General features: G+C 38.4%; 1 protein-coding gene across 2 annotated transcripts in view; it reads left to right on the top strand.

Moving 5' to 3' along the window:
- WAPL (WAPL cohesin release factor) overlaps positions 1–23,528 on the top strand; it is a 94,493-nt gene that overhangs the window by 31,789 nt on the left and 39,176 nt on the right. For both annotated transcript variants that reach the window (XM_016191340.2, XM_060190970.1), the window contains 4 exons: positions 284–1,327; positions 5,092–5,210; positions 21,468–21,563; positions 23,066–23,218. In XM_016191340.2, the coding sequence (XP_016046826.1) occupies positions 284–1,327; positions 5,092–5,210; positions 21,468–21,563; positions 23,066–23,218 (1,412 nt within the window). The remainder of the gene's footprint in view (positions 1–283; positions 1,328–5,091; positions 5,211–21,467; positions 21,564–23,065; positions 23,219–23,528) is intronic.

Genomic DNA, 23,528 nt, shown 5'->3' with positions numbered 1-23,528 from the left:
AGAACTCTGTAACTGTACCATCTCCTAGGCTTCTATATATTTTTAACACTGCTGAAATCTTAGGGGGCTTTAATGCCTATGGAGAGGTCACTGAAAAGATGGTAGGGGATATATCAGCTATATGTGAACATTAATTTTCACATCTTAAAATTATTGCAGTTGTTTTAAAATTATTGCAGTTGTTAAGATTGACTGTACTATTGGCCATATGTCCTTGGTTTTTGTAATTTTTATATTGTTACTCATGTTTCTATCCTTTTACTTATTGATTTTCTTTTTATAGGTAAAATGGATAATTTTAGTGAAGAACATGAAAATAATAGTCACCATAATTACAAAAATGCTGAAGATAGTGCTAAGAAGCCCAATGCAGCAACTATCGTGGCTTCTGGATACAAAGCTGATGAAATCAAGGAAGCAAATGACACTTGGAACTCCCAATTTGGCAAAAGGTCAGAATCTCCATCAGAAACATCTCTGATTAAGGGATCTGTAAGAACTGGTTTGTACGAATGGGATAATGATTTTGAAGATATCAGATCAGAAGACTGTATTTTAAGTTTGGATAATGATCCTCTTTTGGAGATGAAGGATGAAGATTTAAAAAATCGATTAGAAGATCTGAATGAAGCCATTGAGGAAGACATTATGCAAAGTGTTCTTAGGCCAAGCAACTGTAGGACGTATTGTAGGGCTAATAAAGCAAAACCCTCCCAAGGAGCATCAAATTTTGATAAGCTAATGGATGGCACCAGTCAGGCCTTAGCCAAAGTAAACAGTGAATCAAGTAAAGATGGCCTGAATCAGGCAAAGAAGGGCAGTGTAAGTTGTGGGACCAGTTTCAGGGGGACGGTTGGACGGACTAGAGATTACACTGTTTTACATCCATCTTGCTTGTCAGTTTGTAATGTTACCATACAGGATACGATGGAACGCAGCATGGATGAGTTTACTTCTTCGACTCCTGCAGACTTAGGAGAAGCTGGCCGCTTAAGAAAAAAGGCAGATATGGCAACTTCAAAGACTACTACTCGATTTCGACCTAGTAATACTAAATCTAAAAAGGATGTTAAACTTGAATTTTTTGGTTTTGAAGATCATGATGAGACAGGAGGTGATGAAGGGGGTTCTGGGAGTTCTAATTACAAAATTAAGTATTTTGGTTTTGATGATCTCAGTGAAAGTGAAGATGATGAAGATGATGACTGTCAAGTGGAAAGAAAAGCAAGCAAAAAAAGAACTAAAACAACTCCATCACCCTCCTTGCAGCCTCCTCCAGAGAGTAATGATAATTCCCAGGATAGTCAGTCTAGTACTAATAATGCAGGTAAGGCTTTATTTTTTAAAAAATGATTTTAGGGGTCCAGGTGGGTGGTGCACCTGGTTAAGCGCACACATTACAGTGCACAGAGTCCCAGGTTCAAGCCCCTGGTCCCCGCCTGTAGAGGGAAAGCTTCACAAGTGGTGAAGTAGGGTTGCAGGTGTCTCTCTGTCTTCTTCTCCCTCTTTATCTCCCCCACTTCTCTCAGTTTCTATCTTTATCCAACAATAAATAAATAAAAATTGAAAAAAATGATTTTAGGTAAATGTGACCCCCCCCCCCGGATTAAATGAGTGACTACTTAGTTTCTTTCTAGATACTAAAGCTCTGTTTGTTTTATTTAATTTTTTAATTTATAGTCACAAATAATCTTATCCAAAGGTACAGTATTTTAAATGTTAATAATTAAATCTCACGCTATATAAAGCTAGTCTATAGATTGAGGAGTGAGAGAGAGAGAGTATGTGTGTGTGAGATTTATTTATTTATTTTTTAAATATTTATTTTATTTATTTATTCCCTTTTGTTGCCCTTGTTTATTGTTGTAGTTATTATTGTTGTCGTTGTTGGATAGAACAGAGAAATGGAGAGAGGAGGGGAAGACAGAGAGGAGGAGAGAAAGATAGACACCTGCAGACCTGCTTCACCGCCTGTGAAGCGACTCCCCTGCTGGTGGGGAGCCGGGGTTCGAACCGGGATCCTTATGCCGGTCCTTGTGCTTTGCGCCACCTGCGCTTAACCCGCTGTGCTACAGTCCGACTCCCGAGTGATTTATTTTTAACCAAAGCACTGCTCAACTCTGACTTTGGTGGTACCTGGGACTTCTGAACCTCATGCATGGACATTTTTTATATGACCATTGTCTAGTTCCCTGACTCTCTGTGTTTGAATTATGCTGTTTGTGTTTGTGTACAGGGATACCAAACATCTTGACCTTCCAGTTTTGAAAATCCAAATGCAATGGAGTTAAAATGATAGATTTTTGACCTTTGAAACTATTCCATGCTTGTAAACAAGGGAAATAATAGAAAATTAAAATTAATAACAATCCTTTGTAGTTAGTACAAAATGAAAAAACTAATGTTATAAACATCTCATATAAGTTTAAAGTTAATATTAAGTTTGAGTCTTATGAGTCACCCTCCAAAATTGGTTTAGTAAAATTTAAAAATGCTGCTTAGGTTTTCTTTTTCTTTTTTTTTTTTAAACACAGCAACACCAGAGCACTGCTCAGTTCTGGTTTATGTTGGTGCAGGGAATTGAATTTAAGACTTTGGAGCCTCAGACATGAGATCTCTTTGCATAACCATTATAGCAGCCTTTTTTTTTCTTAAGATTTTATTTATGAGAAAGATAAGAGGAGAGAGAAAGAACCAGACATCGCTCTGGCACATGTGCTGCCGGGGATCAAACTCGGGACCTCATGCTTGAGAGTCCAAAGCTTGACCACTGCGCCACATCCTGGACCACCCCCAGCCCTTCTTTATTCACTTTTAACAATGAACATTTGCATCTGAGAAGTAGGACCAAGTCTAAAAAAGAAAAAAAAAAATGACTCAGGAAGTGGCTAAGTGGATAAAGTGTTGTACTCTCAAGGATGAGGTCCTGAGTTCAGTCTCTGTTAGCATATGTTACCAGAGTGATGTCTGATGTTCTCTCTCTCTCTCTCTGTGTGTGTGTGTCTCTGTCTCTGCCTGTCTTCTACATTAAAAAAAAAATCAGGACCAGGTATTTGAGGAGTTTACAGTCACTGTGAGAGACAAGAGAAATAGCTCTTGGTGCACTGGGTTAAACACACATAGTACAAAGTGCAAAGACCCCTGAAAGGATTCCTATTGGAGTCCCTGAAGCAGGTCTGCAGGTGTCTATCTCTCCCCTCTCTATCTTCTCCTCCCTTCTCAATTTCTCTCTGTCCTACCCAATAAAAACAAGAAAACAGTGGCCACCAGGGGCAATGGATTTGTATTGCAGGCACTGAACCCTAGCAATAACCCTGGAAGAAAAAGAGAGGGAGAGAAACAGCTCTTAAAATTAAGTGCTAACTTGGCAAAGGACTATTAAATGAGAAAAGACCATTTGAAAGCTTCTGGGATACAGGATTTTTTTTTTTTAGAATTTATTATTTATTTATTTATGTATTTATTTATGAGAAAGATAGGAGGAGAGAAAGAACCAGACATCACTCTGGTACATGTGCTTCTGGGGATCAAACTCGGGGCCTCATGGTTGAGAATCTGATGCTTTATCCACTGCACCACCTTCGGGACCACCAGGATCTTTATAAACAAGTATAGTTTTTCTGTATGGGTTTACTTATTATTTGCTTTATTTGGCCTAAAACTAGTTTTGCTAGATTACAGTCACCATTGCCATAAAAAATGGGCTTTTATAGGCATAGTCCCTGGGACCCCGCCACTTACTCCACTCTGCAAAAATTAAATGAGGACATTGTTAGAATTCACCTAATGTCTTGAGATTCTTCTGGATATGTGAATTTATAGCAGCCTAGCTAGTCATTTGAGATCTGATTGGGCAGTTCGAGTTTCTTTCTGAGGAGAAGTAGCCATGTATGCAACCAGCCTTCCTGTCTTACAGCACCTTACCTCTTGTGCTAATTTAGATGGCAGTTTACCCTAATCTACAATTGAAAATCAGTGTCTAAAAATTACATCTTCAGATAACATCATTTTTTTTTCAGAAATCTATTTTTTTTAATTTCTTTATTGGGGAATTAATGTTTTACATTCCACAATAAATACAATAGTTTGTACATGCATAACATTTCCCAGTTTTTCAGTTTTAAACTTTGAAACTCAGTTTCCTTTTCAAAGGTTCAAGTTAATACCAAATTCAGTTGTAAAAAAAGAGAGTTCGTTTGATTGAGATCCAGATCTAGAATTCGAAACTTAATGGAGGAAACAGCAAGAAATTTTAAGGGCTAGAATAAAGAAAAGTTTCTCTCATTCAGACTGGAAATAGTCATTTTGAAATTAATGTAATTCCTAGATTGTGTGCAGATACATATACCACTAACTACACTGTACTATGTCATTTTTTGCCAAAAAATTGCCATCTTTTTCTCTTTTGAAACTAGTGCTTTTTTTTTTTTTAAAGATTAATTTATGATTGGACAGAGGCATAGGGAAATTGAGAGGGGAGGGAGAGAGACGGAGAGACACCTCCTGCAGCTCTACTTCACTACTTATGAAGCTTTCCCTTGCAGTGAGGACCAGAGGCTTTAACCCGGGTCCTTACGCATTGTAGTGTGAATGCTTAACAAGGTATGCCACCTCCTGGCCCCCAAATTATGGTGTTTGTAAATGTAAGCAGGCATTTTTTGAAGGCTAAGATTTTTCAGTATACTTAATTTGTAGGAAAATAATTGCATTTAGGGATTACTTGGTATTATGTGTGTGTGTGTGCTCGTATGTTTAAACTAGACCATATCAGTTGCAGTATCCATATTATGTAACTTTTACATGACCTTTAAAGAGAAAATTATTTGGGGAAAAAGAAAAAGTTATTTAGGGAAATAATTGATTATTCCATTTACTCAAAACTGGAACACATACACAGCTATTGGATTTCTGCTGTTCTTTTGGTCTGGGAATAAAATTTAATATAGTTAGGAGTATTTTTGTAGTTAGGTGGGGCTTTTCTGCTTTTCTTCCCCAAATATTGCAACTTTCCTGTACCTCTTAATATTCAAAGGTTGGCAGCTAGACAATTTTAAGTACTAGAAAGCTAGTTAGTCTTGATTACCATTTCAGAAAACTTGGATTTTACAGAGGACTTGCCTGGTGTGCCAGAAAGTGTGAAGAAACCTGCAAATAAACAAGGAGACAGATCAAAGGAAAATACCAGAAAGATTTTTAGTGGCCCCAAACGGGTAAGTAAATCACTATAAGTGATTAGTTTGTTTATTATTGTAGGATTTACTTGTTAATTTTTTACTTGTAAGGTTAATAACAAGCATTGCAATAAAATTTCCCCAGCCCCTAGTAAACGAGTCTACTTTCTTTTTAAAGATTTGTTTTTGTTTGTTTTTTAAAGATTTTTTAAATATTTATTTCCTTTTTGTTGCCCTTGTTTTTATTCTTGTTGTAGTTATTGTTGATGTCGTCGATGTTGGATAGGACAGAGAGAAATGGAGAGAGAAGGGGAAAACAGAGAGGGGGAGAAAAAGATTTTTTACTTGTAAGGTTAATAACAAGCATTGCAATAAAATTTCCCCAGCCCCTAGTAAACGAGTCTACTTTCTTTTTAAAGATTTGTTTTTGTTTGTTTTTTAAAGATTTTTTAAATATTTATTTCCTTTTTGTTGCCCTTGTTTTTATTCTTGTTGTAGTTATTGTTGATGTCGTCGATGTTGGATAGGACAGAGAGAAATGGAGAGAGAAGGGGAAAACAGAGAGGGGGAGAAAAAGATAGACACCTGTAGACCTGCTTCACCGCTTGTGAATCGACTACCCTGCAGTGGGGAGCCGGGGGCTGGAACTGGGTTCCTCATGCTGGTCCTTGCGGTTTGCGCCATGTGCGCTTTACCCACTGCACTACGACCCGACTCCCAAAGATTTGTTTTTATAAAAGAACTAATGCACAGCTCAGCTCTGGCATATTATGGTTCTGAGAATTGAGCTTGGATCCTCATACATGCCAGTACTGCTCTAGTACTGCTTTGTCTTCTGGCCCTGAGCCTAGTTTTTATCTCTTTTAATTTGCCTGTTCTGGTACTTCATGTGAGAGGAATCATATAATTGTCACTGGTTTATTTCATTAAACTTAATGTTGCCAAGGTCCTTCCATATATCAAATTTTATTCCTTTCTCCCTGAATATGCTGTTTATTTTCTTGTTTATTGGTGAATATTTTAATTTCTCATTTGCTGTTTTCACATTTTGACTACTGTGAATAATGTCATGAATATTTATATATAATAACTGATTGAATCCCTGTCTTTAATTACTTGAGTGTATAGCTGAGAGTAGAATTTTGAGGACATAGGAAAGACCTATTTTTAAGCAACAGATTCTGGATATTAACATTTACTACATACATTGTTTGCTCATATACTGTCCCATTTTGTGGCTTCTCATCACTTTTGCTGCACAAAAGCTTCTCTGCAAGTGGGGACCAGGGGCTTGAACCTGGGCTCTTGTACACTGTAACCTGTACACACTACCAGGTGGTAGTGTTTCTTAAAGTTTCTCAGAGTCTCAAACTCATAACCTTTTTTTTTTTTTTTAATTGAAACCAAGTTATTGCTGGGACTCAAGTGCCTGCATAAGGAATCCATTGCTCCTAGTGGTCAGCCCCCCCTCCCACCCCTTTTGGGACAGAGATAGAGAGAAATAGCTAGGGGAGGGGGAGATGGGAAGAGACAGATACCTGCAGCACTGCTTCACCATTTGTGATGCCCTGCCCCCCACCTACAGGTGGGGGAAATAAAGCTTTTTTTAATACTCCTGTTAAAATCTATTGCAGGCTGGGGAGATAGTGTAATGGTTATACAATGCAAAAAACTTTTATTTCTGAGGCAGCAGAGATTCAGGGTTCAATCCCTAGCACCACCAAAAGCCAGAGTTGAGCAGTGCTCTGTCAATAAATAAGTAAATTATTCCGTGGTCTATTGTGCATTTTGAATGAACTTTTTTATTTTTCACATCCTTAAGTTCACATTAGTATCTGCCAAACTCATCAAAACAGTTTTATTTAATGGAAAGCTAGTAAATTCATCGTGTTGTTAGATGAAAGTTCTCTAAAATTTTTCTTTATGCTTAAAAAGTTGACTTCTTTTTGATAGGAAATACTTAAACAACTAACTGCAATAACCCACTTTATTTTTGAGAAAATGCCTGTCTGTAATACCCAATGCAGTATAATCATAGTTTGACATTGTTTCAAGTACAAATCAATATTCCAGAAAAAAAAATCTAGTTAAACTTAGAAAATAAGCAGCACTGGTATTTGCTTATGTGGTTGCCTAGATTTCACTGCTCCAGGCTGATTTTTTTTTCCTTCCTTCTTCTCCCTTTCTCTGTCTCTCAAAGACACAGAAATGCAGAATTTAAAAAAAATATTTATTCCCTTTTGTTGCCCTTGTTGTTTTATTGTTGTAGTTATTATTGTTGTTATTGATGTCGTCGTTGTTGGATAGAACAGAGAGAAACGGAGAGAGGAGGGGAAGACGGGGAGAGAAAGAGAGAAACTTGCGTACCTGCTTCACCACTTGTGAAGTGACTCCCCTGTAGGTGGGGAGCCGGGGGCTCGAACAGGTTGGTCGTTGGCACTTTGCACGACCTGCGCTTAACCCGCTGTGCTACCACTCCACTCCCAGGACAGTGTTTTTATCTTTAACAAAACCGTCACAGTTTATACGAAGCCCACTTGCCTTAGGCCCTTATACCTAAGTGATGTGAATGGTGTTCAGGTCACTTGTTCATTAGAAGAACAAGCAAACAAAAAACACACACTTAGTGAAAAAGATAAATATCTTAATGTGTTTTATGTGCATTTGTTTTGTCACACAGTATATTAAATTGAAGGTATATTAAAGTATATTAAATTGTTGCAATTTAGTAAAATTTTATCAAAAGTTTTTTTTAATGTGAAACTGGCCCTTTAAATATTTAATTTATTAATGAAAAAGAAAACAAACAAACAAACTGGAGGAGGCCTGGTGGTGGCAAACCCCGTTATGCTCAAAAGACCTGGTTACCTGGGTTCAAGCCCCTGCTCCCCACCTGCAGTGGAAATGCTTCAAAGCAGAGGGAGAGTATATATACTCTCCCTCTCTGCCTCACCCTCCCCTCAGTTTCTCTCTGTCTTATCAAATAAAATGGAAGAAGAAAAAGAAAGAAAGAAAATAAAAATGGCCACCAGGAGCGCAGGAAAGCATCAGGCTCTCAAGCATGAGATCCTGAGTTCAATCTCTGACAGAGTGCTAGGGTGCCAGAGTGATGTCAAGAAAGAACTGGAGCACCACCCTGGTATATGCATGCAATGACTAGATCAGATTTGGGAACTCATGCATGCAAGTTCAGTGCTTTCTCCACTGTCACAGTCCCTCCCCAGTGCTACTAATCTGTACTTCCTGTGATGAGGCAAGGGATATACCAAAACACCACTCCACCTCCTTGGAGTTCCCCCTGGTTCTGTGGTGTACCCATGACACCAGGACTAGGATCTGAGCCAGCACATATCAAGGTACTGATTCTATACAGTGAACTATTGCTCTAGCCCTTTAGTGGAGTTTTTAAGTGATTTAAAAAAATGTATATTATCATTTTGTATATTCTGTATTATAATTTCTTTAGTTTTGACTATCCTTTCATCTATAATATTCCCTGCAGTACTGATTTTTTTTTTTTTAATGACCTAGAATGTAAGTCTTAGAGAGGGCTGTTTCCTTATAATAAAGCTGTTACCTCATTATAGTGGTTACTGACCTTAAACCTGGAAGTTTGATGAGATTCACTCTAAGCTTTTTTGGCAAGAATACTTTATTGATGTTTTACATGTCACTTGACATTGAAAGATATGCAATTCCAAGTCACTCCACTCCTAATATTGTATGACCATCTCATAAAGATTGTGATTATCCAGCTTGTGAAATAAAGCAAAAATTTTCCTTGCACAATTTATTAAGTAAGCTTTGGGGTGCCACCCTATGACTATCTTGTTTCCCTTTGTTGTTTTTATTTTATTTATTTATTTATTTTTATTTTTTTGCCTCCAGAGTTATTGCTGGGGCTCCGAATCCCACTGCTCCTGGAGGCTATTTTTTGAACCAGGATCCCTATGGCGCTCTGTGTGCTTTGTGCCATGTGCGCTTAACCTGCTGCTCTACCGCCTGACCCCTTCCCTTTATTGTTTTAGCCCATCATTTTAGCATCTGCTGAATTTTGTCTGCATCTTTATTTACACTGATAGTTGTACTGGTACATTTTCTTCCATTCTCCTCCTCCTCCTCCAAACACTGACTGATTAGCTCTGGCTTATGGTGGTACAGGGTATTGAACCTGGGAATTCAGAGCCTCGAGCATGAGAATCTCTTTCCTAACCATTATGCTATTTATACACCCTCCCTCCCCCAGTAGTGGATTTTCTTTTTGGAGTTTGTTCCACACTTAATTACTGGAATTCTGTTAAGAGCCCTTTTTCCTCCTCAGTCTCCCTCTTCCTGCTACTATAATAGGTGATACTGACTCAGTCCCATTTTGTACTTAGCTTGTTTTAGTCATAGAACCTTTCATTTATCCCAGGGTTTTTGATCTTTTTTGTGGGTATTTTTATTCAGATCAGGGTATGAGTGAAAAGTGAGTGTATTTATTGCTTCTAAATTCTTTCACTGGACAAAGTTAGGAAAGATTAAAAAATAATAGTTGCTGTTCCATTTCAGATTTTTATACAGAATTTTAAAAATATTTCTTTATTGGGGAATTCATGTTTTACAGTCGACAGTAAGTACAATAGTTAGTACATGCATAACATTTCCCTCTACAGGATTTTGTACTGAACTAACAGTTTATAATGCCTTTATAGAAATATTATTAACAATAAATACAGTGAAAGAAATTTAAGATTTCAGGGCTGAGGAGACTGGTTAATGCTTATGCAAATGGTTTTCATGCCTAAGGCTCTGAGTGCCCAGGTTCAACCCCCAACAGCACCTTAAGCCAGAAGTGAGCTGTGCTATTCAAATTTTTTCTTTTTTAAAAATATTTATTTTCCCTTTTGTTGCCCCCCTTTTTAAAAAATTGTTATTGATGTCATCATTGTTAGATAGGACAGAGAGAAATGAAGGTAGGAGGAGAGAAAGATAGACACCTGCAGACCTACTTCACCACCTGTGAAGCAACTCCCTTGCAGGTGGGGAGCTGGGGGCTTGGACCGGGATCCTTATACTCTGATTTCTTGCACTTTGCGCCACGTGCGCTTAACCTGTTGCACTACTACCCGACTCCCTAATTTTTTTCTTTTCATTTCCTTTTGGTTTTAGAATTTATTAAAAATGAAGTCATAGTAGTGAATATAACTATTTTCAAATATATATATAAAGACTTTATTTATTTATTTATGAGAAAGATAGGAGAGAGAAAGAACCAGACATCACTCTGGCACCTGTGCTGCCGGGGATCGAACTCGGGACCTCATGCTTGAGAATCCAAAGCCTTATCACTTTGCCACCTCCTGGACCACACTCCAAATATATATATATATATATTTTTTTTAAATTTTATTTATTTATTCCCTTTTGTTGCCCTTGTTGTTTTTTTTTATTGTTGTAGTTATTATTGTTGTTGTTGTTGTTGGATAGGACAGAGAGAAATGGAGAGAGGGAGGGGAAGACAGAGTGGAGGAGAGATAGACACCTGCAGACCTGCTTCACCGCCTGTGAAGCGACTCCCCTGCAGGTGGGGAGCCGGGGCTCGAACCGGGATCCTTATGCTGGTCTTTGTGCTTTGCGCCACCTGCGCTTAGCCCGCTGTACTACAGCCCGACTCCCTCCAAATATATTTTTAAGGAATATTGAACTCACTTTTTTGCTGCATGACATAGAAGATAGTAGTGAGCAAGCATGTGGTCTGATAATGACGAAATATATCTGGCCTAAAGTAAGTCCCTGTGGGAGTAGGCAAAAGCTCTACTGACTATTAATGGATGGTTCTAGGGGGAAATTACTGTTAACTTGTAAAACCAAAGGAGCAATGGCATTGAACTTACTTAAAAGATACAGGACTGAGGGAGTCAGGCGGTAGTGCAGCAGGTTAAGCGCACGTGGCGCAAAGTACAAGTACCGGTGTAAAGATCCTGGTTGGAGCCCCCAGCTCTCCATCTGCAGGGGGTTTGCTTCACAGGTCAAACAGGACTACAGGTGTCTATCTTTCTCTCCCCCTCTCTGTCTTCCCCTCCTCTCTCCATTTCTGTCTGTCCTATCCAACAACAACAATGATAACTACAATAACAATAATAAACAAGGGCAACAAAAAGGAATAAATAAAAAGGATACAGGACTGGGGAGATAGCAGTTTCTGCATACCAGACTTTCTTGTATGAAACCTGGAAGTACCAGGTTCAATCCCTGGCACCTTCATAAACTAGAACTGAGTATTTCTTTGGTCTTAGTCTCTCTCTTTCCCTCTCCCTCTCCCTCTCTCTCCCTCCCCCTCCCTTTCCCCCTCCTCGCCTCCTTCTCTACCTCTTCTCTCTGACTAAAATCTTTTTTTAAATATACTTTGGTTAAAGCTTTAAAACAATAGTCCAAAAATTTTATTCCCTGAAGTTTAGTATATCTTTTTAATCTCCCATTAAAATATTCACCCAAACCCTTTTTATTCTAAGTGGAATTATGTTAGAAATTCCTCACTTAGTGGCCTAGGAGGTTGATACAACAGGTAGTGTTGAACTTCAAAGCATGAGATTCTGAGTTTGGCTCCCTGATATCACATGTGCCAGTGCATTGTTATGGTTTTCTTGCTTACTCCCTAAGGAAAAGAAAAAAAATAAATAATTACATACTACTATTTGGGTGAATCGATAAGTGTCAAAAGAAACTGATTTTAAGTGTCATAGTGCTTTGGTTAAAAAGTAGTGAAAGTGCTTTGGAGTCCTTGGGAATTGTATATTTGTAAAAATATTGGTATAATGAGTTTAGATGCTTTTTTTCAGAAAGAGAACAATAAAATTAATAGAAAATCTGAAACTGATAAGAAATAGGACATCCTTTGGTCCGGGAGGTGGCACAGTGATAAAGCTTTGGACTCTCAGGCATGAGGTCCTGAGTTCGATCCCCGGCAGCACATGTGCCAGAGTGATGTCTGGTTCTTTCTCTCTCCTCCTATCTTTCTCAGTAACAAATAAATAAAACCTTTAAAAAATATATATCCAAACTTTATATAAAAAAAAATAGGCCATCCATTTTTCTTCCAACTATTAAGTTGTTGAAAGAAGAAACATGAGAACGAGGAACAGAAATAAGAGGAGAAATTTCACCCAGTGAGTATAAGATAGAGGACATAAATGAGACCAAACTTTCTAGTTAAATAGTATATATACATTTAATGTAGTGAAAAACAATAAATTTAATTTATAAGAAATTAAAATTTGGGAGTAGCACAGCAGGTTAAGTGCACATGGCGCAAAGCGCAAGGACCGGCATAAGGATCCCGGTTCAAGCCCCCAGCTCCCCACCTGCAGGGGAGTTGCTTCACAGGTGGTGAAGCAGGTCTGCAGGTGTCTCTCCCCCCCCCCATCTTCCCCATCTCCATTTCTCTCTGTCCTGTCTAACAATGACAGCATCAATAACAACAATAATAACTATACTACAACAACAAAAACAAGAGTAACAAAAGGGAAAACAAATAGTAAATATTAAAAAATTAAAAAGATTAAAATTTATGTTTTCTGTGCAAAAAATAAGTAACTCAATTCTCCTAGGAACTTTAATATAGGTTATTCCCAAAATCTTTTAGAGAAAAAAGAAAGGGGGCAGAACTGTAGGATATTTTCTTAGCAGTTGTTCCAGTTCTTCATTATAATAGAAAAACCATCATGTAGCCAGTAGGTCAGTGGGAGTATCTAGGTTTTCTGGAAACAGTTCTATAACCTGACTAAATTTAACAGTGCTGATGACCTAATTTCTGGGCAATAGAGAACGCTTAGCTTTCAGTGGCAAGACTCCCTCTGTCTACACATTAGGGTTTCTTAGCTACAGCACTGTTGAGTTTTAGACCAAGTTCCATTGTGGCGATGAGAGCTAATATACTGGTGGCTATTTAGCAGCATCTGTGACCTCTAACCACAAGTAAAGTAATAATATCTCATACCTCCCTTAATTGGCACTACCCAAAATGCCTTAAGACTTTCAGTTGTCCCAAAGGGTAGAAAATGGGTACCCTTCCCATTGGTGTGTGTAACTTGAGATTAAGTTATAGACTTGATGCCTGTTTTTTCCCCAATTACCTTAGTTTGAGCATTCTTACAGCAGACCAGCCCACTGTATAACTATCAAAACCAGGAGACTAATAACATTCAAACAATAATAAAGTCTGATCCACAGATCCCAAAGTTTGCAGTTGTCTCAGTAATGGCCATCATGGCAAAACAAACCGTATCCACACATCATTCAAAACAAAGAGCCTATACTCCAGTCCAAAATTACCTATTGTATTAGTAGTCATGAGTTTCTGCTCATCAGTCTAAAACAACTGTCTTCTCTATTCTTTTCCATAATGTTGACATTTTAGAAGAGTTGACATTATTTTATGGACTGTTCTTCAATTTGTATGTTATTTCCTCATGATTAGACTAGTTTTCATAGATGTTTGGAGAAGATGCCATAGAAGAGTTGTTAGTTGTTGCCTGTTCACTACATTGTGCCAGCTGACACAGTGTTAATTTATTTTGATTTTTTCCTATGATTTTATCATCTTTGTTTATTGGATAGAGATAACCAGAAGCCGAGGGTAGGGGACGATACAGAGAGACAGAGAGACAGACAACTGCAGACCTGCTTCACCATTTGATAAGATTTCTCCCTGTAGGTGGGGACTGGGAGCTTGAACCTGGGCCTTTGCACACTGTAATGTGTGCTCAACCAGGTGCGCCATCACCTGGCCCCATGTTGATGTTAACTAGTCCTTTGTTTTCTGTGAGCTTGCTTACCCACTATTATTTTGAGAGATCAGAACACTAGTCCACCATTTTATATAGTGCCTGAGACCACCCTACCCCTCCCTTACTAGTTTTAGCATAGTCTTTTGCTTAAATCACTTTTTTTTTCCTATTTCTTTATTGGGGGTTTATTGGTTTACAGTCGACAGTAAAATACAGTAATTTTAGTAATAAAATTACTAAATGCCCAACATTGCTCAGTTTCCCACATAACAATTCAACCCCCACTAGGTCGTCCTCTGCCATCATATTCCAGGACCTGGAGCCCCCCCCCCCCCATGGTTTACTTTGGTGCAATACACCAAGCTTAAATCAGTTAATAGGATTTTTGAATATTTTTACTTTACGTAATTCTTTCTACAGTTAATTGACTTCCTGCCACTAGAATACCTTTTCTTTTCCATGTGTTGTTTTTCATTCTTTTATGTCACTGTGATAGTGATTTATATTTTGCTAAGTCCTTTGTTACTGTTATTTAAATGCTAGTACTGTCACTGTTTTGATGTTCATAATTTTCATAGATTTGGCCCATGAATTTTAAGTTTCCTCATTTTATGATATTCTAAGATGTTCATGACCCATATGCGTTCCCAAACATTAAATCAGTCAATTCTCCAAGGGCCTCCTATTTTCTTTTAGTAAAGAATTGTATCTTGGAATAAACACCTGATCACTAGATATGGTATGGTCATTCCCCCACCCCTTTTTGGCACTAAGGCTCAGTGCCTATATGACAATAAAACAAGGGCAATAAAAGGGAATAAATAAATGAATATTAAAAAAAAAGTAGAGAGTAAGGACTAACCATGGAAAATTGTCACAAATAAGTGAGAAAATAGGATGTAGAAACAATAAAAACTAGGGGCCAGTGGTGGTGCACCTGGTTGCACCTTACTATTCTTAATACCCTGAGATCAAGAGCCTGCACATCATAGGAGCATCACACTGGAGGGAGTCCATGAATGGTTAGTTATTTTATTATTAAAATGCTATCCCGAAAAAAAAATAAATAAAATGCTATCCCGTGGCCTGGAAGATAATCTAGTATATTGAACTCATAATCATGGTATCCCCAGTTCAATGAATGGCTTGTGTCAGGGTGGTATTCTGTATCTTTCTTTTCTTGTGTTAATATTTTTAAGAAATGCCACCCTGTTATTAATTACTAGTTATGACTTCCCTTCTTCCTATATTTTGCAGCTGTATATGCACTGATATGTTTAGATCTGTTTTTTCTGCCAGCCTTGCTTTTAATTTGACCTCTGGGATTATATAGTTATCCTAACTCAGTGCTTGGAGGAGGGTTGTATGCTACTAGGAACATAAGCCATTGCTTTTTTTTTTTTAATACTATTTATTTATTCCTTTTTTGTTGCCCTTGTTATTTTATTATTGTTGTTATTGATGTTGTTGCTGGATAAGACAGAGAAATGGAGAGTGGAAGGGAAGACAGGGGGAGAGAAAGAGAGACACCTGTAGACCTGCTTCACCACCTGTGAAGTGACTCCACTGCAGGTGGGGAGCTGGGGTATTATTTTTTTTTACCTTCACTATGATAATTTCTCTGTGGTTTAATTCTGAGTTCATCTTCAGTTTGACTCTCAAGGAACAATCTGGAGTGGCTCCTCCCCCCCTTCTGTCTTTCAATATGAGACTGAATTGTGAGCTTCTGGTAATTGAATTAAAATTTGAGTGTTGATATGTTATTATATATTATATATATTTAGTTGTATTAGAAAATTTAAATTGTGGGGGCCAGAGGTTGATGCACCCAGTTAAACACACATATAGTGCATAAGGACCCGGGACCAAGCCCCAGCTCTCCACCTGCAAGGGGCCTTCATGAGTAGTAAAGCAGATCTACAGGTGCTTTTCTTTCTTCTTTTCTCTCCCCCTCACCTCTCAGTTTCTTTCTGTTCTGTCAAATTAAACAAAAAATAGAAAGGAAGAAATGGCTGCCAGGAGCTGTGGATTCACGTGCCATCACCTAGATCGCTGGAGACAATAAAAGGAAAGGAAATTTGTTATGGCTAAGGAGGTAGTATAGGACTTTGAAGCATAAATAAGGTTGTGGGTTTTATCCCAGGTACTACACTGATGTTCTAGTTCCCTCTAGTGTTAATAAATTATACTTAAAAGAAAGTTAAAGCTGCATATAGTCTTACACATTTATAGTCTTTTTTTTTTAACCAGATCACTGCATATCTGTGGCTTATGGTGGGGGTGGGGGTATTGAACCTGGGGTCTTGAGCCTCAGGTTGAGAGTCTGTTTGTATAACCATTATGCTATCTAACCCCCCCACCCTCAAGTCTTTTTTTTTTTTTTTTTAAATAAAAGGAGTTTATATATTTTGTTAACTTAAAAACAGAGTCTTATAACTCATGAGTTTTTAGAAGGACAAGTTGTCCCACCTCCCACCCAAGAACATCTGTTCTTTACACAGACTTTCTCTAGCAAACAGAACCCAGTTTCCATGAAGCAACTCATTTTTCTGTCCATTTGTTTTACCCATGGGTACCTGGCCCCTAGCCATAGTTTCATCAAGAGCCTGGAGACTTTGAAATACATTTGATACTTATCTAAAGAGATAGAGAAATCACTGAAATTAACCAGGATTCAGAAATTCTTTTCTTGACTTTATTTTCTTGATACTATTAGAACTTCATATTCTTTTTTTTTTTTTTTTTTTTAAATTTTTTATTTAAGAAAGGATTAGTGAACAAAAGCATAAGGTAGGAGGGGTACAACTCCACACAATTCCCAACACCCAATCCCCATAACCCACCCCCTCCCCTGATAGCTTTCCCATTCTCTATCCCTCTGGGAGCATGGACTCAGGGTCGTTGAGGGATGCAGAAGGTAGAAGGTCTGGCTTCTGTAATTGCTTCCCCGCTGAACATGGGCGTTGACTGGTCGGTCCATACCCCCAGTCTGCCTCTCTCTTTCCCTAGTAGGGTGTGACTCTGGGGAAGCTGAGCTCCAGGACACATTGGTGGGGTCTTCAATCCAGGGAAGCCTAGCCAGCATCCTGGTGGCATCTGGAACCTGGTGATTGAAAAGAGAGTTAACATATGAAGCCAAACAATTTGTTGAGCAAAGAACTTCATATTCTTAACTGGGAATTGACAGATCATCCTAGAGTCCAAATAAGTTGGCAGTGTTTAAGATTTACTTTATTCTCATGAACTAGAAACCTGGGACATAAATGGTTATGAAACCAGAGAGAGAGGATGGAGGGTAGGTCTGCTGCTCAGCAATATTGAGCAAAATGTGAAAGTAGAATACCCATACCCATTAGTGCATCTATGGCAACCCAAAGAGCTGGTGAAGGTAGGAAAGAGAGCCACTTTTAGTTTTCTTTAGTTTAACTTTCCCTTTTCATTATTTCTTTTTTTATGCAATACATACTACAAACCCTTCTCTGTGCTGTATACTAGGAATGAAAAAAAGTGTAAGTTGATAAATGGTTGTCAGATGTCTTGTTGCAGTTTTGCTCACTAATACTCGTTTTCTAGGAAATGAACTTTGAATGAATGAGCAGATTTAGCTATGTTTGTTTGGTTTGTAGGTTTTTGTTTTTTTTGAGGTTTACTTATTTTATTTTTATAATAGACAATAAGAGAGAGAAAGAGACCAGAACGCTGTTCAGCTCTGGCTTAAGGTATTCAGCCCGGAATCTCCTGGTCTCAGACATCAACATTTAGTACACAAGTTTTGCTACTTCCTTGGCCCCTTAGCCATAGCTTGCTTTATTTATTGATTGATTTATTCTTTTTTTTCTTTTTTTAAAATAGAGACAGAAATTTATAAAAGGGGGAGATAGAGAGGAAAAGAGACAGAGAGACACCAGGGGCTTGAACCGGGGTCCTTGTGCACTGTAATGTGCTTGTGTAATCAAGTGTGCCACCACCTGGCCCCTAGCTATACTCCCCCCCCCCCCCCAGGGTTATTGCTGGGCTCGGTGCCTGCACCATGAATCCACCGCTCCTGGAGGCCATTTTTCCCCCCTTTTTGTTGCCCTAGTTGTTGCAGCCTCGTTGCGGTTATTATTGCCATTGTTGACGTTGCTTTGTTGTTGGATAGGACAGAGAGAAATGGAGAGAGGAGGGGAAGACAGAGAGAGAGGGGGAGAGAAAGATAGACACCTGCAGACCTGCTTCACCGCCTGTGAAGCGACTCCCCTGCAGGTGGGGAGCCGGGGGCTCGAACCGGGATCCTTATACCGGTCCCTGTGCTTTGCGCCACGTGCGCTTAACCCACTGCGCCACCGCCCGACTCCCCCTAGCTATATTTTTATCAAGACCCTGGAGACTTTGAAATATATTTGACACTTATCTAAAGAGATAGAAAAAGAAAGCATTAAAATTAGTCAGAATTCAGAAATTCTTTTCTTGACTATTTTCTTGATACTCTTAGAACCTCATGTTCATAACCACTACTGTTTAACAAAGTCCTGGGAAGTTTCAAGTCTGGTGACTGTATTTTTTATCTTTAAATTCTCAGTGTTTATAATATAGGAATTCACCAGTGTTTATTCTAGGACAGAATAGAGTTCATGCTTTACTTTGTCAGAGCCTTGAAGACACTACCGATGGTGTTTCTCCTTTACTAAAAGTATATAGGGAGGAAAGATTAGGTCAGAGAGTTTACTTGGCAATATTGTGCTTAAGTCTCTCAGTTCATTCCCTTTGCTGCTAACTTCTAGGATTCTTGGGATTAATCTCTTAGTAGTCTTCATTTAGTACTAGATATTTGATAATTGGTAAACAAAAGCCTACAAAGTTTGGGGAAATTTCTACCAATGTTTCCTCAGATAGATTTTCTCTCTATTCTCCTCTTGGGATTACAGCTGTACTTCTTGGGCCTCACCTAACACCAGTGGGTAAAAATTGGAGTATGGGAACAGGGAGATGGCACACTTTGCCAAGTGAGAGGGCCCATGTTGGGACTTCTTACCACTACATGGAGCAACATTCAAAGAGCAGTTTCTCTCTTTCTCTTTCACTCTCCTTCCCTCCCTCACTCATCCTGTCTTACAAAAGAAAAAGGGAAGAGAGTCTGCTGCTACGAGAAGTAGAACCACACAGCTGTCAACCCCTGGTGACTAAAAACAAAAAAAAGAGAAAAGTTGTAGTTTGACAAAACTAGATATTGGACATCGGAAGAACCACGAGCATCTTAAGGGGAACGTCTTTATAGAATTTGAGGGAACTGGGGGTTGAAGTGAAATTTAAGTGAAATGGTACTTGGGAAGTTCAAAATATAGTCATCAGGTCTGGCTGGAAACCATGATGCTAAAGTAATCGTTGGATGCTGTGTCCAGAACCCATATTAATAACACTGTATCTCCAAAGTGATTGAATCCTTTAGCCTAGAAGTGTAGGGTATTTTATACTCTTAGTGATGATTTCAAATAGCAAAGTTTCTAGTAGTTAAGATTTTAGTAAACATGTTTCTGTGGCAGAAACTATCCTTATGACACTTTACAGCTGTTTTGTGTACTGGGGACCAATACTGTTTTCCTCTTTCTGCCAATTTTATTTGCCTGTTAATCCATTCTCCTGAGTGACAGGGCAGCTTTCTATCAGTTTTTAATCCTGTCCATCTTTTAAGTTTTCAGTTCTTTATTTTAGTTGCTGATACTTTGCTGAGTTAGTCAGCTATTAAGCCCATCCATCACACTTTTTTTTTGGGGGGGGGGTGTCTTTGCTGAACTTTTTGGTGGACTTTTTCAGATGAGAGAAAGGGGCAAGGGTGGTGGTGCATCCACTTAAGCGCAAGGACCCAGGTTCAAGCTACCTGTAGCGGGAATGCTTCACAGTGATGAAGCAGGTCTACAGGTGTCTTTCTCCCTTTCTGTCTCCCCTCCCCTCGCAATTTCTCTCTGTCCTATCAATAAAATAGAAGAGTTGGGGGATGGTGTTGGTGGGTGGAGGAAGATGCCACAGCACTGGGGGTTCCTCCAGCGCAGTTGGGAAATGCTCACTCATGTAAGGCTAATGCTCTATCCACTGTGCTAACCTGGGTTGTTAAATTGCCGCTGGTTATATTTTTGCCAGAGTGCTACAGAGCTCCAGCTTTTGATGGTGCCAGGGGCTTGAAAGACTGTTTCAGAAACCACTGGTATCTTTCCTGACCCTAAATATTCAGTAGGTTTTTTTTTTTAATAACCCTTTGCAATACTGTTATCAACCACATTTTTCTTTTTTTGGATAGTGGCAGTGGCACTACTGACTTGATTTTACATATGAAAACAAAATTTTTTTTTTAACTAGAACACTGCACAGTTCTGGCTCCTGGTGGTTCCCATGGTGCCTCAGGAATGAAAGTCTTTTTGTATAACCATTATGTCTTCTTGGCCCTCCTACCACTGCTTTACATTCATCTGTTCACCAGCATTTATTGTGTTACGATTTTCTGATATAATGAACACATGAATCAATGTACACTTTATATTTTTGGTGTTTGTTTTAAATGATAATTATTTGTGTGATGCTTGATTACAAGTATATTGATTTGCTATAAAGGAAAAAGGTTAATTTTTTCATGTATACTTTTGGCCAGTCTGACTTTTTTTTTAATGTGTGGTACTAAAATATAAATATTAATGTATTATTATAAATACAAAACTTTTTTTTGCCTCCAGGGTTATCACTGGGGCTCGGTGCCAGTACTACGAATCCACTGCTCCTGGAGGCTATTTTTCTCATATTGTTACTCTTGTGGTTGTTATTGTTATTGTTGTTATAGCTGTTGTTGTTGGATAGATCAGAGAGAAATTGAGAGAGATGGGGAAGACAGAGGGGGGAGAGAAAGATAAGACACCTGCAGACCTGCTTCACTGCTTGCGAAGTGACCCTCTTGCACGTGGGGAGCTGGGAGCTCAAACTGGGATCCTTATGCTGGTCCTTGTCCTTTGCACTATGCGTGCTTAACCTGCTGTGTTACTGCCCAGCCCCCAAATAGAAAAGTTTTGATGAGATCAAATAATTTATTAGAAGTTTTAAGGACGCAGTATAGCACAGCTATTGTAGAAGATGGAGATGTTGTGAATCTTTGTTTAATCAGTCTTTCTGAAAGTGAGCAGCATTTTTTCCTTTTATACAGACTTGATCTTCTGAATTTGATTATGCATGTTTACCCATCCATGGATGTGGGTGAACCCCAGTCACTTGTCATTTGCCATCCAGTTTCAACTGCTGAGAGAGTTTGGGTCATGAATCAGTAGTATGAGGTATAGAGGCCATATTAAATTGGTTAGATTGATTATTATATTTGTACAAGTCCAGCAAGAAGTATTTAGTTGGTAATAAGAGCCCAGAGCACTAATTGTCCATTTGGTGATGTGCCACAGATAGGAGATGATCCTGATGTTGTTTACTCTGTTTATATAGCTATATTACTAAATGAATATGTTAGTAAGGATGCAAAGTAAAATGAAAACAGTTGATCCCTTTCTCATTTCTTTAGTCTCCCACAAAAGCTGTATATAATGCCAGACATTGGAACCATCCAGATTCAGAAGAACTACCTGGACCACCACCAGTAAAACCTCAGAGTGTCACAGTAAGTGAGCTGACTCTTAAATGTTTGTTTTAAAAATTTATAAATGGGTTAGGTAATTTCTATCTCCAGTTATGATTTGAAAGTCTCTGATTTTGATTCTTTTTATTTATAAAATGGAAATATTGACAGGACTTGAGATAACAGCATAATAATTGCAAATAACTTTTATGTCAGAGGCTCTGAGGTCCTAGGTTCAATCCCCAGCACCACCATAAGCCAGAATTGAGCAGTGCTCTGGTGAAAGAAAGAAAGAAAGAAAGAAAGAAAGAAAGAAAGAAAGAAAGAAAGAAAGAAAGAAAATATTGACAAGACCATATGATAAAAGGGGCACAACTCCACATAATTCCCACCAGCAAAACTCTGTATCCCATCCCCTCGCTTGATAGCTTTCCTGTTCTTTATCCTTCTGGGAGTATGGACCAAAGATCCCTATGAGGTACAGAAGGTGGAAGGTCTGGCTTCTGTAATTGCTTCCCTGCTGAACATGGGCGTTGGCAGGTCAATCCATACTCCCCGCCTGTCTCTTTCCCTAGTGAGATAGGGACCTGGGGAGGTGGGGCTCCAGGACATATTGGTGGGGTTGTCTACCCAGTGAAGTCAGATTGGCATCGTGATAGCATCTAGAGCCTGGTGGCTTATAAAGCAGAACAAATGGTTGACTAACCATTGACCTAAAGGCAAGAATATTACAGATGAAGATTTGGGGTCTCCATTTTGGACAAAGTTAGTAGGTCTATTTTAGGTATATTCCAAGGGGCCCATGACCCTATTAGTTTTTGCCTGCGTATGACATCTAATGTGCAGGTGACCTAAGTTATTGTCTGGGGGGGATAGTTTCATAGTTGGAAAAAGGACCAAAAAGCTGTATCAGGGAACTTTTCAATTCAAACACATTTTAATTCTTGCTAGATTTTCTTAAATAACTATTGAACCATACATTATTATATCTAGTCAGTTGTCTGTGGCAAAGGATGAGTTTTTTAGACCTGAAAAAAATGTAAACAAACATCTTTATAAAAGTATAATGTTCAACTCCCTTAATTCCTAGTTCACTACACTGAACACCTTTTACTGATATAAAATAATTACTGTGTACATTACTAGTTATACCATGCTTGCCTCTGCTATTCTCATAATCTATTTGATAGATAGATTCACTAGATAGATACCTGTGCTTATATTTTTGTCTATCTGTTCTATTCCTGTTTCTGTTAAAGTATGTGATTGTGGTTTTATATTCCTTCTAATTACCCTTAAGACAAATATCAAACCAAGAAATAGAAGATTAAAGAGTAAAGAGAATTCCTGAGTGGTTCTTTTGAAAGTAAAATACGAATTCTACCTCAGTAGGTGGTTTGTGGAATTTTAACATATACCCCACTCACCTTTTGTGTTCCCATTTTAGTTTTATTACTTTCTTGTTGCTAATCTAATGTTACCATGTAGCTAATACTTTAAAAATATGTTTGTTTAGAACAACTAATAAATGCCTTTATTAATAGGTGAGGCTGTCTTCAAAGGAACCAAATCAAAAAGATGATGGGGTTTTTAAGGCTCCTGCACCACCACCCAAAGTGATAAAAACTGTGACAATACCTACCCAGCCCTACCAAGATATAGTTACAGCACTGAAATGCAGAAAAGAAGACAAAGAAGTAAGCAGCCATATACATTTTTAATGCATGTGGATAGATTTTTGTATGTAACATTTATCCTTATCTTTATTTTTATTTATTTATTTTTGCTACATATGAGGGAGAAGAAGAGGAAAAAAAGAAAAAGATCACTACTCTGGTACCAGGCACTCCAGGGATCAAATAAGAAGCCCCAGGCATTTAAATTCAGTGCTCTATTTTTTTTAAATGTTTTGAACAGCTTATCAATATAGTGATACTCAAGATTGCTTTTTTTCCCTTAAATCATTCTATTGGGGGAAATAGTGGCTTACAGGATAGTTGTTAACAT

Source organism: Erinaceus europaeus, chromosome 1 (assembly GCF_950295315.1).
Source record: "Erinaceus europaeus chromosome 1, mEriEur2.1, whole genome shotgun sequence".
NCBI classification, from domain to species: domain Eukaryota; kingdom Metazoa; phylum Chordata; class Mammalia; order Eulipotyphla; family Erinaceidae; genus Erinaceus; species Erinaceus europaeus.
This window is presented reverse-complemented; position numbering and strand designations above follow the sequence as displayed.